At 39.5% G+C, this 13,713-nt stretch overlaps 1 protein-coding gene across 3 annotated transcripts in view; it reads left to right on the forward strand.

Annotated features, from left to right (window-relative positions):
* The window catches only part of MGAT5 (alpha-1,6-mannosylglycoprotein 6-beta-N-acetylglucosaminyltransferase), a 124,950-nt gene that overhangs the window by 72,026 nt on the left and 39,211 nt on the right, over positions 1-13,713 (forward strand). For all 3 annotated transcript variants that reach the window (XR_013394518.1, XM_028744719.2, XM_077935637.1), the window contains exons 4-8: positions 1,577-1,653; positions 2,019-2,108; positions 7,029-7,100; positions 8,232-8,393; positions 11,581-11,750. Coding sequence is in view for 2 of the 3 variants with exons in the window: in XM_028744719.2 (XP_028600552.2) it covers positions 1,577-1,653; positions 2,019-2,108; positions 7,029-7,100; positions 8,232-8,393; positions 11,581-11,750 (571 nt within the window). In the remaining variant the exon portion in view is untranslated. The remainder of the gene's footprint in view (positions 1-1,576; positions 1,654-2,018; positions 2,109-7,028; positions 7,101-8,231; positions 8,394-11,580; positions 11,751-13,713) is intronic.

Raw genomic sequence — 13,713 nt, forward strand, 5'->3', positions numbered from 1 at the left:
GAGTTACACCATCACCCAGCTAACCAGCACCATGCCTAGATGTTCAGATGAAAATAAATCTTCAGGGCCTTCTGAAAAGACTGCAATGTAGCGAGGGATTTGGTTTATATCTGCTCCTTTCATTGGTGCAGATTTAGAGTGTGGAACTGCAGAAGTTACTCCATGGAACCCCAGAAATCTAGAGTTGGAAGAGACTCTGAGGGTTATGTAGTCCAACTTCCTGCAACCTGCAGTTCCCCATCCAATTTGAAACCATACTGGACCCTCTTAGTTTTGCAAATGTGCTAGCAGTTTTATTGCTGCACCACTAGAAGGCATTCCACTGATTTATTCCTTGTGTTAGTGAACAACATTAGATAACATCCTGGATTAATAATTTGGGGTGGGGGAGCAGGCTGAGTTCTTTGCAGTAGTAGAGGAGAGTGTGGTTGGGTAGTGATTGAATCAACTGCCTGAGTTATTTCTGCTTTGCACCGATGGACTATTGTAGGAATGAAGAACCTGTGGCCCGCCAGATAAATGTTGGACTCCAGCTTCCATCAGCCTAAAACAGCATGACCGGTGGTCATGGATGATGGGAGATGTAGTCTACAACATGGGGGGGGGGGGCTGCAGGTTCCTCATCCTTGGTTTACTCATGAGAGCCAAACATGTCCATCAGCCACCAGGGGCAGGGCATTTTAATAGGCACACCACACCTGCAAATGTTAGAAACATCTATGAATCTAAACCTCACAAGGAAATGGGCTGGCTGACCATGACAATGAAATGAAAAAGAACATCCTACTACCAAATCATCAAACTTATGTTTAATCAAGAACATGAGGTCAAGGTATGCAATCTGTGGTCAGGCTGATAATCATGGGGCTGTCCCAACATGGGATGGAAAGATCATCAAAAGCCACTAGCCTTTGTCCTCTGCACAAAGTCCCATGTGTATACACAAACTCCTCACACATGACTTTCGGAATCACATGCGGACTGGGTAGAGCCAGATAACAAGGAGAAAGAAATCTCTGGTGCTCAGATCCCCAGGTTCTGACCAACATCCCGTCTCTCTCTTTATTTTCATACCCATAATAATGTGTGCCACTGTAAATGCATGTGCTCCATGCAGTGATAATGGGGAATGCAGCCTTAAAATGAATTAAGCTTGCATCTGTGTTCTGAGGTTTGTCAAACATTTGACTCTCAACTGCTCATTGAATGATTGCTGTACTTCAGTTTAACAAATAAGTTAATTGCATTTCTGCTTAGGAATTTGGCTGTGCTTAATTATAAATGATGAGGAATTATTTCCATTTTTTAATTCTTAACAACCTGTTCTGTTTGAGCACAATTGCTGCACATTCAGTTTTATTCCTACCTGGTTGTATGGCCTGCTTTTAATTCTCCGTTCTTGGGGGCCGGGGGAGAAAAGGCAGTGCTCATTTTTAGAATTCAGTTGGGATTTGGGTGGTGATCCATCTGCACAGCTAGTTGAGATGAAGTATGAATATGTTATGAAGTGTGCTACAATTATTGAATCTTATTCTCTCTCTCTCTCTCTCTCTCTCTCTCTCTCTCTCTCTCTCAGATCTCATTAATGGAGCCCAGGAACAGTGTGAATTGCCTCCCATGGATGGCTTCCCCCACTGTGAGGGCAAAATAAAAGTAAGACTAATTTCCTATTGCATTTATTTGTTGAGTGGACCAATGGTCTGATTTGATATAAGGCAGCTTCCTAGCCTGAAAAAGCCCCATAAATAGAATGGTGTGTAGAACAGATCTTGGTCCACTTACATTGTGTGCACAGCAGTAAACCATATATTGATGCCTTGACTAACACTGAGGTTATTCTACATGTTCATGCATGAAATATTAACATGATGTAATAATTAATGGCCACAGCTGACTTTGCTGATCTCAGATGCTGCTTCCTACCAGTTCACCCATGTTATATATGCATGGTTGGTATTGTAGTTAGGCTTCTAAACCCCATATCTGTTGACTGTATGTGTGTGTTTTTTATCTTCTAGTGGATGAAAGATATGTGGCGATCTGATCCTTGTTACGCAAGTTACGGTGTGGATGGATCCACATGCTCCTTCTTTATTTACCTCAGTGAGGTCAGTAAATTTGTATTGCGACTGATATGTAGAGCTGTTGAAAAATCCCAATGACTGACTGGATTTTAAAATAAAATTTCAAGCATTAATCGTTTACCACAATAAATAATAATTAACGCTAACCACAATTTAACCCCATAGGCCCCATGATAGTGGGGAGAGGCAAAGTGGCTCGGTCCAGAGTTTTTAGTAACCTTTAACTGCGATTTAGATCGGTGGGCAAAAAAGTAATTAGTCTTGCCCTTTGATATGCACACTGTATTGTTCTTATCATAGACTGCATAATTATGACCAATAGGTTTCGTTTTTCCAGCAGTATGTTACCGTTTGTACTTTATAACACTTGTAAGATGGAAAATGTTTCCCCCCCTTTATTTCTCTCTGGTATAACTCCCTACATATTCAAAGTACAGGCTGACTATGAGTTATCCTGGGTGAACTCTTAAATTTTGTTGCACTTTAAAGATTTGTTCCCTTTTAAGGAAGGTCTTTCCTTAATATAATTTAACTTTCTTTGAATCATCAGCATTTCCTGCTGATGTAGCTAATGAAGAACGTAGAATTCTTCTTTTAAATTATTAAAATGCTATGTGCATACTGTGTGTCATAGTACTTCTCCCCCCCTCTCAAAATGGCATATTTATTCTCTCAGCTTTCAAGAGGTAATGAAAGGCCAAAACATATTCTTAGAGCAAGTTAGCTTGTTAATATCTCCCTCACCTCAGGAGGTATCATAGTGTTTCCTGGCATGTGTCAGTGAGTATTACCGGTATCTTTTTATAGACATGCTAATTAAGCTCAATATAGATGATGGAACAAATACAGTTCACAAGAGAATGCCAGCAAAGGAGTGCCATAACTTGGGTGAAAACAGATTTTTAGAAGATCAGTACATCCAATATTGGTGGCTATTGATCAGCTTGTGGCTTAACTTCTAAACTGTTGCTTATTAGATTTACAGTCTATCTCACTACAGTGGGACCTTGGGTTACATATGCTTCAGGTTACATACACTTCAGGTTATAGACTCCTCTAACCCAGAAATATTACATCAGGTTAAGAACTTTGCTTCAGGATGAGAACAGAAATCGGGTGGCGGCAGCGTGGCGGCAGCGGGAGGCCCCATTAGCTAAAGTGGTGCTTCAGGTTAAGGACAGTTTCAGGTTAAGAACGGACCTCCAGAACGAATTAAGTACGTAACCAGAGGTACCACTGTAATAGGTTCTGGGTGAGTTAAAATGGTTTGAAGAAAGAGATGGAACATGTAGTCCCAGTGGACCTCAACAGTGGCTCTTGCTGTCATTTATTGGCTACCAGCTTACACTGGGCAGCACACACTCTCACAATTAAAAGAAAAGAAAAGCATTCTAGAACAGTTACAACACTGTAAAAAGATTCACAATTAAAAACATGATTTCATCCAGTGATCTCGGGGTTGCCAGGTGTACAGTATTCTTCGGCCATTATTTAGGAACATTTTCAAATTCCTCCTCACTACGATGCACCTCACTAGAGGAGGGCATTCCGCAAATGGGGAACCACCAATGAAAAGGCCCTTTTACATGTCAGTGCCAACCAAGCAGCCCCTATTGGTGGCATCAACAGCAAGGCCTGACCTCCAGATCATAGGGTACAGGGTGTTTGATACTGAGGAAAGAACTCTTTTAGGTACTTGGATCCCAAGCCATTTAGGGTTGCATATGCTAGGACTAACACATTGAATTAGGCCCAGTAGCTCCCTGGCAGCCAGTGCAGTACTTTCATGACCTGTGACACATGGTCCCATTGGGCTGCCATTGCTTTGTGATACTTCTTATTAAGAGTACTGGGTTCCATTTATTTGGTGGTGAAAGCTGGTAATCAACTATTGCATGAAGCTTCACTGTTCAACATGTATAAATATATCACACACAGATACTTCTGCAGGGATAATAGAAAGACAGAATTGCAGTGGGAAATTATTTTGAATATGTTCTTTTAGAGTGTAGGAGGAGCATATTCTCAACCAGTTCAGATCGGAGAGTAATTTTGCGTTTGCTCATCTCATTTTTCTAAAAAGCAAGATGTTATGATAAGGCTATAAATATATAAGTTTGTGGAGCAAGTGTTTTAACCTCATCAGTCACACTTTTTAGACTTATTTTCTATGTTGTGTATTGTTGAAAAGGTTTTTCTTTACCAGAGTCCATTACCCCATTTCTAGGGTGATTGTAAGAACTGAAATCTGGGAGAGGTGCATATAAGTGTTCTGTGACACCTACAGTAGTATTATATGACCTAACATGTTGGCTAGGGGAACACCCTATATACTTCCATTTTGTGCAAGGCCAGTATATACAACAAATTAGAGCTATGCAGACAATGGGGCAAAATGTTGTTTATAACACTCAATTCACCACCAGTGCTCTCAGCCATCTTGTAACTATTGATGGAGAAAAAATGTCAAGGCCTAGTGATATACAGTGGTACCTAGGGTTAAGTACTTAATTCGTTGGGAGGTCCGTTCTTAACCTGAAACTGTTCTTAACCTGAAGCACCACTTTAGCTAATGGGGCCTCCTGCTGCCGCCATGCTGCCGGAGCACGATTTCTGTTCTCATCCTGAAGCAAAGTTCTTAACCCGAGATACTATTTCTGGGTTAAGGGAGTCTGTAACCTGAAGCGTATGTAACCCGAGGTACCACTGTATAATGATTTGTGTTTATCATGTCCTTCGCTTGACATATTAGGATGCTTCTGTATTTATGAAAAAATAGTGAATCCTAGATCTTCAAACACTCCAGAATTTAGGGAATTTATGAAGTACTTCATGTGGCATTTGTTACAGTACATAATTGTATAGAATTCATTGTGCTTCCCCGAAGAACAAATGATCCATGTTACTCATCAATCTGTTTTATGTTTAGTGAACAGCATACATAAAAGTCTTTGGGGGGTTTCCTAAGAGGTTTCTTTTTGACAGCACATAAAACTAATATTGTTTGGTCATGGTATTAACCTTGAGCTTAAATTCAGCATACTTAATCCTGTGATTAATGTTATGATTAAGCTAAACAGCAAATTCTGAAAGCTTAAATATTTGTGAATTCAAGCATGAAATAAAATTCTAATAACCACTACAATGATGTGGATATATGAATTGTGTTGCTTGCTAAAGATAACCTGGAACTGGTGTCTCATAAAGTAATTTGTCAATAGGCAGTCTTCTTTTTGCAGCACTCTTCCCTGGTCTACCTTTCTATCTGATGCTCCAAAATCATGGAGCATTATTTCTTCAGGCATCCTCTCAGAGATTGATGGAAGAGTCTTTCTCAACACAATTTGATCTTTAAATCAATCATCATAATTTTCAACTAGAGTTCTAGACATGCATATTCTGCAATAAGGAATGCAGTAGTTTCAGTAAGGAATGAGAACAGTACTAAAAAAGAGAATTGGGTTTTTGGGGGGTGGATAGAAGAATTTATGCACTTTAGCTTCGTAATTCACCATAGGTGGGAGCTATTTTTCTCCAATGACTTCTGACGAGGAGATTCTGCTTAAAATGTGCAGTTATTCCTCAGTATGTAGCATGGTGCTGCTTCACAGAAACAGTGAAGTACCTCTGCTGCAAGACAAAATTATAAAGTTGCCTGTGAAGAAGCTTGCTTGGTAATAGTGTGCCATTGGTTAAAATTCTGATTGCTGATGACAGTTAAATCCTACCATCCCTCTGGCTGGTCTTTCTATCAGAATTAGGCAATAGAGATTCTGACATGGTCAGAAACATTTCTTTATTCATCTATTTATTCCACACACACACACCCGTATAGAATAGTACTAACAAAAAGCAGATTGTATAAGGCTGTCTTTTTATGGATTAAATTCTGAACTATAGCCTACTTTAAATCACAGTGTTAGTCCTGTCCTAGGACTAACAGCAGGAGGGGGGGAGGGGTGCGTTTTTTTCAGCACAATGGTGCAGGAGGAAAGGGTTGACCATGGACACGGTGGAATCCTAATCAGACCTCCTTGCACTTTCCATTTCTATTTTAACAACAATAACAAAACATTGATGAAAGTAATGAACAAACCATGGTAGAGTTAGGGGCAATTTGGCAGATGGACTCAAACTCTTTTGACTGGTAAGTTATTAACTCCTCTGCTAGCACTGAAGATTTTGGTGAGTAGCAAAGGTTTTGGCCTTTTTGTAGTGAATCATTTTAAAGTGTTATAGGTTCCTTATCACTGGAACACTCATTTTTGGACTGTAGAAAAATATTTGCTGTTATGCATCCCACGTGTTTTTGGATGCCAGTGTGCATTGGGATTAGTACCACCAGGAAATCCATTACGATAGGAGAATGGATTCATGGCATCCTGTGTTCTCATATATTCATTGTTGTTGGCATCCGTCCGTCTCAAGGGACAATGTAAGGGAAGTGTTGCCTTCTGTGGATATCGGTGTTCCTTCTACTAAGTAAATAAAGTCTTAATGTCACAGTTTTTTATTTATTATTGACTCGTGTTGTGCTTTATTCTTGCATAATGATTTAAACACATTTTTCTCCATGTGCCAGCTGTCCTGTTGTGCTGAGCACTCCAATTTTCTCATAGCAACTTCTTCAGGGTTGTTTCATACAATACATATATGATGCGTTGAAGATTTGATCAGCTAATGAAAGGGACCCAATTTATTGAAGAGGCCAAAGATAGGACTTTAATAGCCAATCTGTTTTCGTCGTCTTTTGAAAATGCTATTGCTGTTGCTACGATATCTTCAAAGAAGTGCCTCTCTTTTGGTTTGTCGCCTGCTGACCTTGTGCTGTTTTGTTATGGCTGCCAGCAAATGAGAATGGGATCGCATCAAGGAAATAGTTGAATGAACATCTTGCTTGATGCATCTGAAGCTGTGCCTAACAAAAGATCCCTATATCTGCAGGTTGAAAACTGGTGTCCCCGTTTACCCTGGAGAGCAAAAAATCCTAATGAAGAAACTGATCAAAAGACGATGGTAAGGAGTATGTCTCAAAGCTTTCAAAATGGTTAACAAAGTGGGCCTTGGAGTTACCTTAAGTTCAGCTTTCTATGTAGGGAGAAAAAACCAAAAACAAATCTTGGGTCATAAAGTAAACCCTAAACCGTCTGAATGCCTAGTAATTCTGGTCCTAATCTCACACACTTGCCTTTTCTTCCCATTCTTTTGGAAACATGCATTTGTTGGACATACTTAGAAGTTAATACACAATTTTTAGATACTACAGCAAATATTTGGAAGCATACTTTTTATATTGCAGGTAGGTCTATTCAGTCAGCAGACATATTTGGTGTACATAAAGTCAACTTCATTAAAATTGGGAGTCTGGGGGGAAGAAGAAACATTGAGAGCCAGTGTGGTGTAGTGGTTAAGAGCGGTAGTCTCATAATCTGGGGAACTGGGTTTGCGTCTCCGCTCCTCCACATGCAGCTGCTGGGTGACCTTGGGCTAGTCACACTTCTCTGAAGTCTCTCAGCCCCACTCACCTCACAGAGTGTTTGTTGTGGGGGAGGAAGGGAAAGGAGAATGTTAGCCGCTTTGAGGCTCCTGAAGGGGAGTGAAAGGCGGGATATCAAATCCAAACTCTTCTTCTTCTTCTTCTAATATATTTATTATATAATAATAAAGTAGTATTATGTCACAAGTTAAGAACCCCTCTTTCTAATGAAAGAGTTGCAGTACTGAATAAAGCAAATGTTATACTATTAACTTAACAATTAAGAGCCACTCCATATATTTGCTATTTCAGGTATATGTTTAAAAATGTGAATATGAAAAACAATCACATAATGGCTAACCTATATTTCATATAGGTATGGTTGCTGGGGAAATGTATTTGTCTTATATATGAAATGACCAAAGTAATATGGGGGGAGGGGAGAACACACATGATGAGCTCAGTTATCACACAGATAATATCTGAGAGCTTACTTTCCATTTTCTGACTTTGTGAGTTTGAATTTTGGAATATCTGTATGCATTTTTTAAATAAATGAAGTGGAATGACACTGTGCCTCACACACCCACACACTTTGGAGAGATTTCCTATTAGGAAAAAAATAATCATTTTTGCAATATTACTTTTAAAACTTTTCTTTTTAATTGAAGGCTGAAATCAGAACGAATTTTGAATTGCTATACAAAATGATGTCCAGGCATGAAGAGTTCCGGTGGATGATGCTACGAATAAGAAGGATGGCAGACACTTGGATAGAAGCAATTAAATCACTTGCTGAAAAACAAAACCTGGAGAGGAGAAAACGAAAAAAAGTGAGTTCTGCTCCAAGGCAGAAATACCATTTCATCTAGAAAACTGCCCCATTAGCTTTAAGTGTCGAGTAGGAGCTGGTTCAATATACTTGCCTTATGTCAGTATACCTCTTTGTATGTCAGAGAAAAAGAGAGAGGTAACTAAGTTAGCAATTCAAAATGCTTCCAAATGGTGACACTTAACTAGGTAGTGTAGGCTAACTAAAAACCAGTTACAATTCTCTGCCAGTGGGATTTTAATCCAATTAAAAACATGAATCCAAGGAAAGGAGCATTTTGAGGATAAAGGTAGTATCTGAATAACCTTGATTCTGGATGGACAGGTATTGACTTGCAATCTCTCCATGGTGTTAAGGGCCCAATATAAGCTGATTTCAAATGTCAGACCCTCCAAGTATCCCTATTTTCCAGGGACAGTCCAGGATTTACAGAAGCCGTCCTGGTTTCTGATTTGATCCTGAAATGTCCCGCTTTTCCTTAGGATGTCCCTATTTTCATTGGATAAATGTTGGAGGGTATGGAGTTATGAGACCCCTGAGCCAAGGAGATAAGTAACTATGCAACCTTTAGAAGACATCTGAAGGCATCCCCGTATAGGGAATTTTTTAAATGTTTGTTTTGTTATATTTTTATATATGTTGTAAGCTGCCAGAGTGGATGCGGCAACCCAGTCAGATGGGTGGAGCATGATGATGATGATGATTAAATAGGACATCCCTATTTTCATCACAGAGAAAATAGTTGGAGACTATGAAATATTAGCATTGTGTATGGAATACCTTTATTTTAATCCAGATGTCTAGAGTTAGAATTATACCCCGGGTGCACTTTTTCATTGCAGAATTTATCTGCAATGTAGTCCTTCTAGGACTAAAAAGGAGCACAAAAAGCACCTGGGACACAAAATATCCTAAGAAAACTAATTGTATTTTATATGTGGGGTGCTTTTTTGGCCTTGCAAATACAATAATTTGGGGTATGATTTTCCTAGTCATCACAGAATCATAGAGTTGGATGAGACCATGAGGTATCCAGCTCCCTGCAATGCAGAAATATTTTGCCCTATGTGGGGCTCAGACCCACATCCCTGTGATCCAACCAGGTTGGTACAGGTTTATGGTGAGATGGTGATAGTTGCCATTGGTGTACTTTATTGCTCCAGCCACTGTTAATATCCTGGCATTTTAAAAAAGTCCCATGGTTTTTTCAAACAAAAACTGATCCAGGAAAAGCATTCATTCATTCTTCTGGCACCAGCCCACATGGCTCTTTTTGGGGACATCTTACAACCCCAAGTTTCACTCCAGTTTTGTTTGGGATATAAAAATGTCCCCCAAAACTATTTGTGTTATGCCTTTCCATGGTCTGAGTCAGTGATAATGTGAAAGCATTTTTGGCAGTCTCCTTTTGGCCATAAGGAAATGATTTAATTTTCTCACAGGGTACTCACAGATAACCTCTTGTTATTGTAATGAGAATAATTGGGGTTAAATCACATTAGAAGTAACTGGTACTAATATAATTGGCACCATCAGATCAGAAGGGGTCCTGTACCAGCAGTTAAACCAGAGAGTATTTATTCTGGATACACATTTTTAAAAAACAAAACATTAGATTGTGCAGAACATGGACTAACCTTCAGGGATTATATAATTGGAAACTAAATGATATATCCTAACCATGAATACAGAATTTGAAGAGAAACTGAAACCTGCAACAACCTGCCAGACTCAGCGGAATCACATTTAAGATGTAACATCAAATGAATGACCAATAAAAAGCCTTAAATATAGTGTATTGCTTTTTGTTATTGACTGCATACTGGGTTCTGCAAACAGCTAAGGGACTAAGGGCTTTGGGTTGTATGTGTATACGTACTTACAGGCAGGGAAGCCCACCACAGTCCACATTAGATGATTCTCTAATCATCGTTAGATTAGAGAATTAACTTCCTATTAATATTAGGCAGGCACCTTCATTGTACTGGGTTTTTTTGGTGCCTTCTAAAAACATTTTTTTCCACCAACAGGCATCCCTAGAAATGTAATTTGATCATATGCATTTGTTCTCAGAACTGTTGCTTTTATCTATATTTTGATAATTGTATTGTGTTTACTGTTTTCAAAGTTTATTTTATTGCTATATTGAATTGGTATTTTGTATGTTTTATGTGAATCTCTTAAGAGACTGCGATTTAGTGGTATTTGAATTTTGCTGGCTAAATAAATGATACTGCTGAGACAGTAGCCCTGTTCATGTTTCACTCTTGCGCAGGGCATAAATGTTTAGGGAGTGGCTCACTTTTAGTCCCACCATCTTACTTGTTCTGTAAGGGGAAAATACCACTGTATGAGCACATTTGCAGGAGCTCCACGTAGTCTGAGAACCTAATTGTGGTGTGTGTGTGTGTGTGTGTGTGTGTGTGTGTGCCAACCAGTGGCGTAGCATGGGTTGCCTGGGGCAAGGCAAGTATCCTTGCAGCTGTGATGCCTGTGAGCATCAAGCAGGATGGGGTTTTGGTCAGGAGCGGGTATCTTTCAAAAGCCTGTGCAAAGGGAACCTGAGCAACTGGCCATCGCCAGTTCTGTGTGAGGCGGAGGGCGTGCTATTATTATTATTATTATTATTATTATTATTATTATTATTATTATTTTATTTTCTTTTTATCTTATGAAATTTTGCACCCCTAACAATTTTGCGCCCAGGGCAACTTCCCCCATTGCCCCGCCCATGCTACGCCACAGGTCCCAGCTGTGCAGATCCCCAGCTCACAAACAGGAAGCTTGCACATGCTTCTCACACAAAAGTGAGGCCTTGCTTCTCTCTCTGCACACTTCTGACCACATGAGTAGGTCTGAAGTAATTTCAATAATTGATGCCTTTGAATGCATGACTTATTCTCTTAGTTTCTTTTCCTTTTGCATTGTGCTGTTAGCCTGTGAGTCTGTGGCTGAGGAGTATCTTGTGTGTGTTTTTAACATTTTGTAGATGCTGTAAATGAACAGCTCCACATGCTTAGAAAATACTAGGTGTTTTATAAGTGATTGAAATAATTAAGTACAACTATTTAATATTCTATGTTGTAGCAATTGGGGCTGTTGATGTAAAATGATGTTATAGTTAAACCCTCTGTTCAATATATATCCAGTACTGAATACTTACATTTCAGCTTTTTTTTTTTTTTCAGGTCCTCGTTCATCTGGGACTCCTCACAAAAGAATCTGGATTCAAGATTGCAGAAAATGCCTTTAGTGGTGGCCCACTTGGTGAATTAGTCCAGTGGAGTGATTTAATTACATCTCTCTATTTACTGGGCCATGACATTAGGATTTCAGCTTCATTGGCAGAGCTCAAGGAGTAAGGAGATTATTTTCCACTTTGAAACTTGAGTACCAAAAAAACCCCTTCCTTTAACTGCAAACTCTCTTGAAGTCTTTATTCTACAGCCTATAATTTTGTGAAGAGGAAAATGAAAGTGATAATTCACTAAACAGATGATAAGTAGATTATTTTCATAAGCTAAATATGTGCACCATGAAAAGCATAATATGTTTTCATTGTCACTGCTTCCTCCTTAGGCTTCATAAATGAATGCTGGAAAATTCAGAACTAAGCAGTTCTATTCTCTGCCATTACAGGTGTGCTAGACATCTGCAGCAAGAGAAATGTCTTCTAATTTGTTTCCTCTTTTTCTTAAATAACCTTTATTTCCAACATGAAACTGTTTATCAGCAAATTAGATTGGTTGTGGTTAATTTGTGTGAAAGCTATCGTTTTTTCCCAGACAGGTTTTGGATTTTGAGCTATTTTCTGAAGATCCTGTTCTTCAGCACGTGACCCATAATTTCCAAATTATTTCATTGGAAACACATTGAGAATTAAGCCCGTGGTTACACTGTACTGTGCTGGGGGTGATGTTTAATTGCACAGGTGGTGGTACAGTAAGCCCACAACGTATGCTCACTTAATTTGTTTGCATTCAGCCTTACGCTCTTGGCAAAAAATGCAAACAAATAATTAAAGATAAAAGCAGGCAGAAAGGGGGCAGGCTTCTGGGAACAAAGGCAAACCCCACCCACCATGACATCTAACGTGTTTTGACTATACGTGGTTTTAGGCATGATCCTAGGAACGTAACCCCCGCATAGTTGTGGGCTGACTGTATTTGTATGTCAGAAACCGATGAGCTTTGATTTCAGGGCCCCAAAGAACTGTTCTGCTGTACCATATCTCAACTCAATAAGCCTGAAAGACTTCTCTATTATGTTTCCTTGTAAATTAAGCCAGAGAGTTAATGTATGGCAGCTAGTCCCGGAAGTGTGTGCGCTTGTATTTGTATAATATACATAAGCAGCCATGAATTAAAATGTTTACAATATGGGCTTAAAGGATTAGTCATACTGTTTGGTGACACTCCTTTGGTACATGAATAGGCCCATTTGTGGAAAGAATTATGTGAGTTTAACGTAATAGGGTATCCCTATCTGTTTTAATCTGGTCTGGTTTCACTGTATTTCTGCAGTGAGCGCATGTTTATGCTAAGGAAGTTATCAAGTGTTAACCCTGTTGTGGACATTTCCATGCATTAATACCTCTGTCAGTAGTGCTGTTTGCTGAAATGTGAGACTAATGTGATTTCAAAATGAGACTGGCATAATTTCTCTGGAGATTGAGGATCTGGCAAGTTAGTTGCATCTGGAAAGACCAAATTTTTTGAGGCAAGCTTTGGTCTTGGTAGAGAGCCCACCAGGCACCTCACTTTCCCGATATATAAAACCCCAGTAAGAAAGTGGAAGCACATTGTAGCTCACCTACTACCAAATGGGAAAGAAGAGCTATTGCACATGTGCACACCCATGTGCACACCCATACCATGGTAAGCTCAGGGATTTATTCCTCTTGCAGTGTTTCACAAGTATACAGTACACAGAGAATTGGATTCTCTGAGACATATAGCCCATAGAGAGAAAACAGAACCCAAGGTCATTTGTGAAGGTTACCTATCAGTATTGGATTGCTAGGCAGGAAATGGGGAGGGGACACTCAATGAAGGGTGGGGAATTCCTTATAGGGAAGATGCCCTCCAGCTCCAACCTATTCGATATCCTGCTTCCAATCCCTGACACAATATTCCACTTCATTCTAGTGGGGCTCCTGGAGAAGGCGGCAGTGAAGAGTAGAGGACAGGAAAGCCATGTTGCACAAACCATATTTTTCACATTAGTCTTTGCCTGCACAATACAGTAAGCCATACTACAATTTTCTGTTACTGTGTGGATGTGCAGGTACAAGGAGAGTTGGTTGCAACCATTATGCTTTC

This window comes from Podarcis muralis, chromosome 1 (assembly GCF_964188315.1).
Source record: "Podarcis muralis chromosome 1, rPodMur119.hap1.1, whole genome shotgun sequence".
Taxonomy (NCBI): Eukaryota; Metazoa; Chordata; class Lepidosauria; order Squamata; family Lacertidae; genus Podarcis; species Podarcis muralis.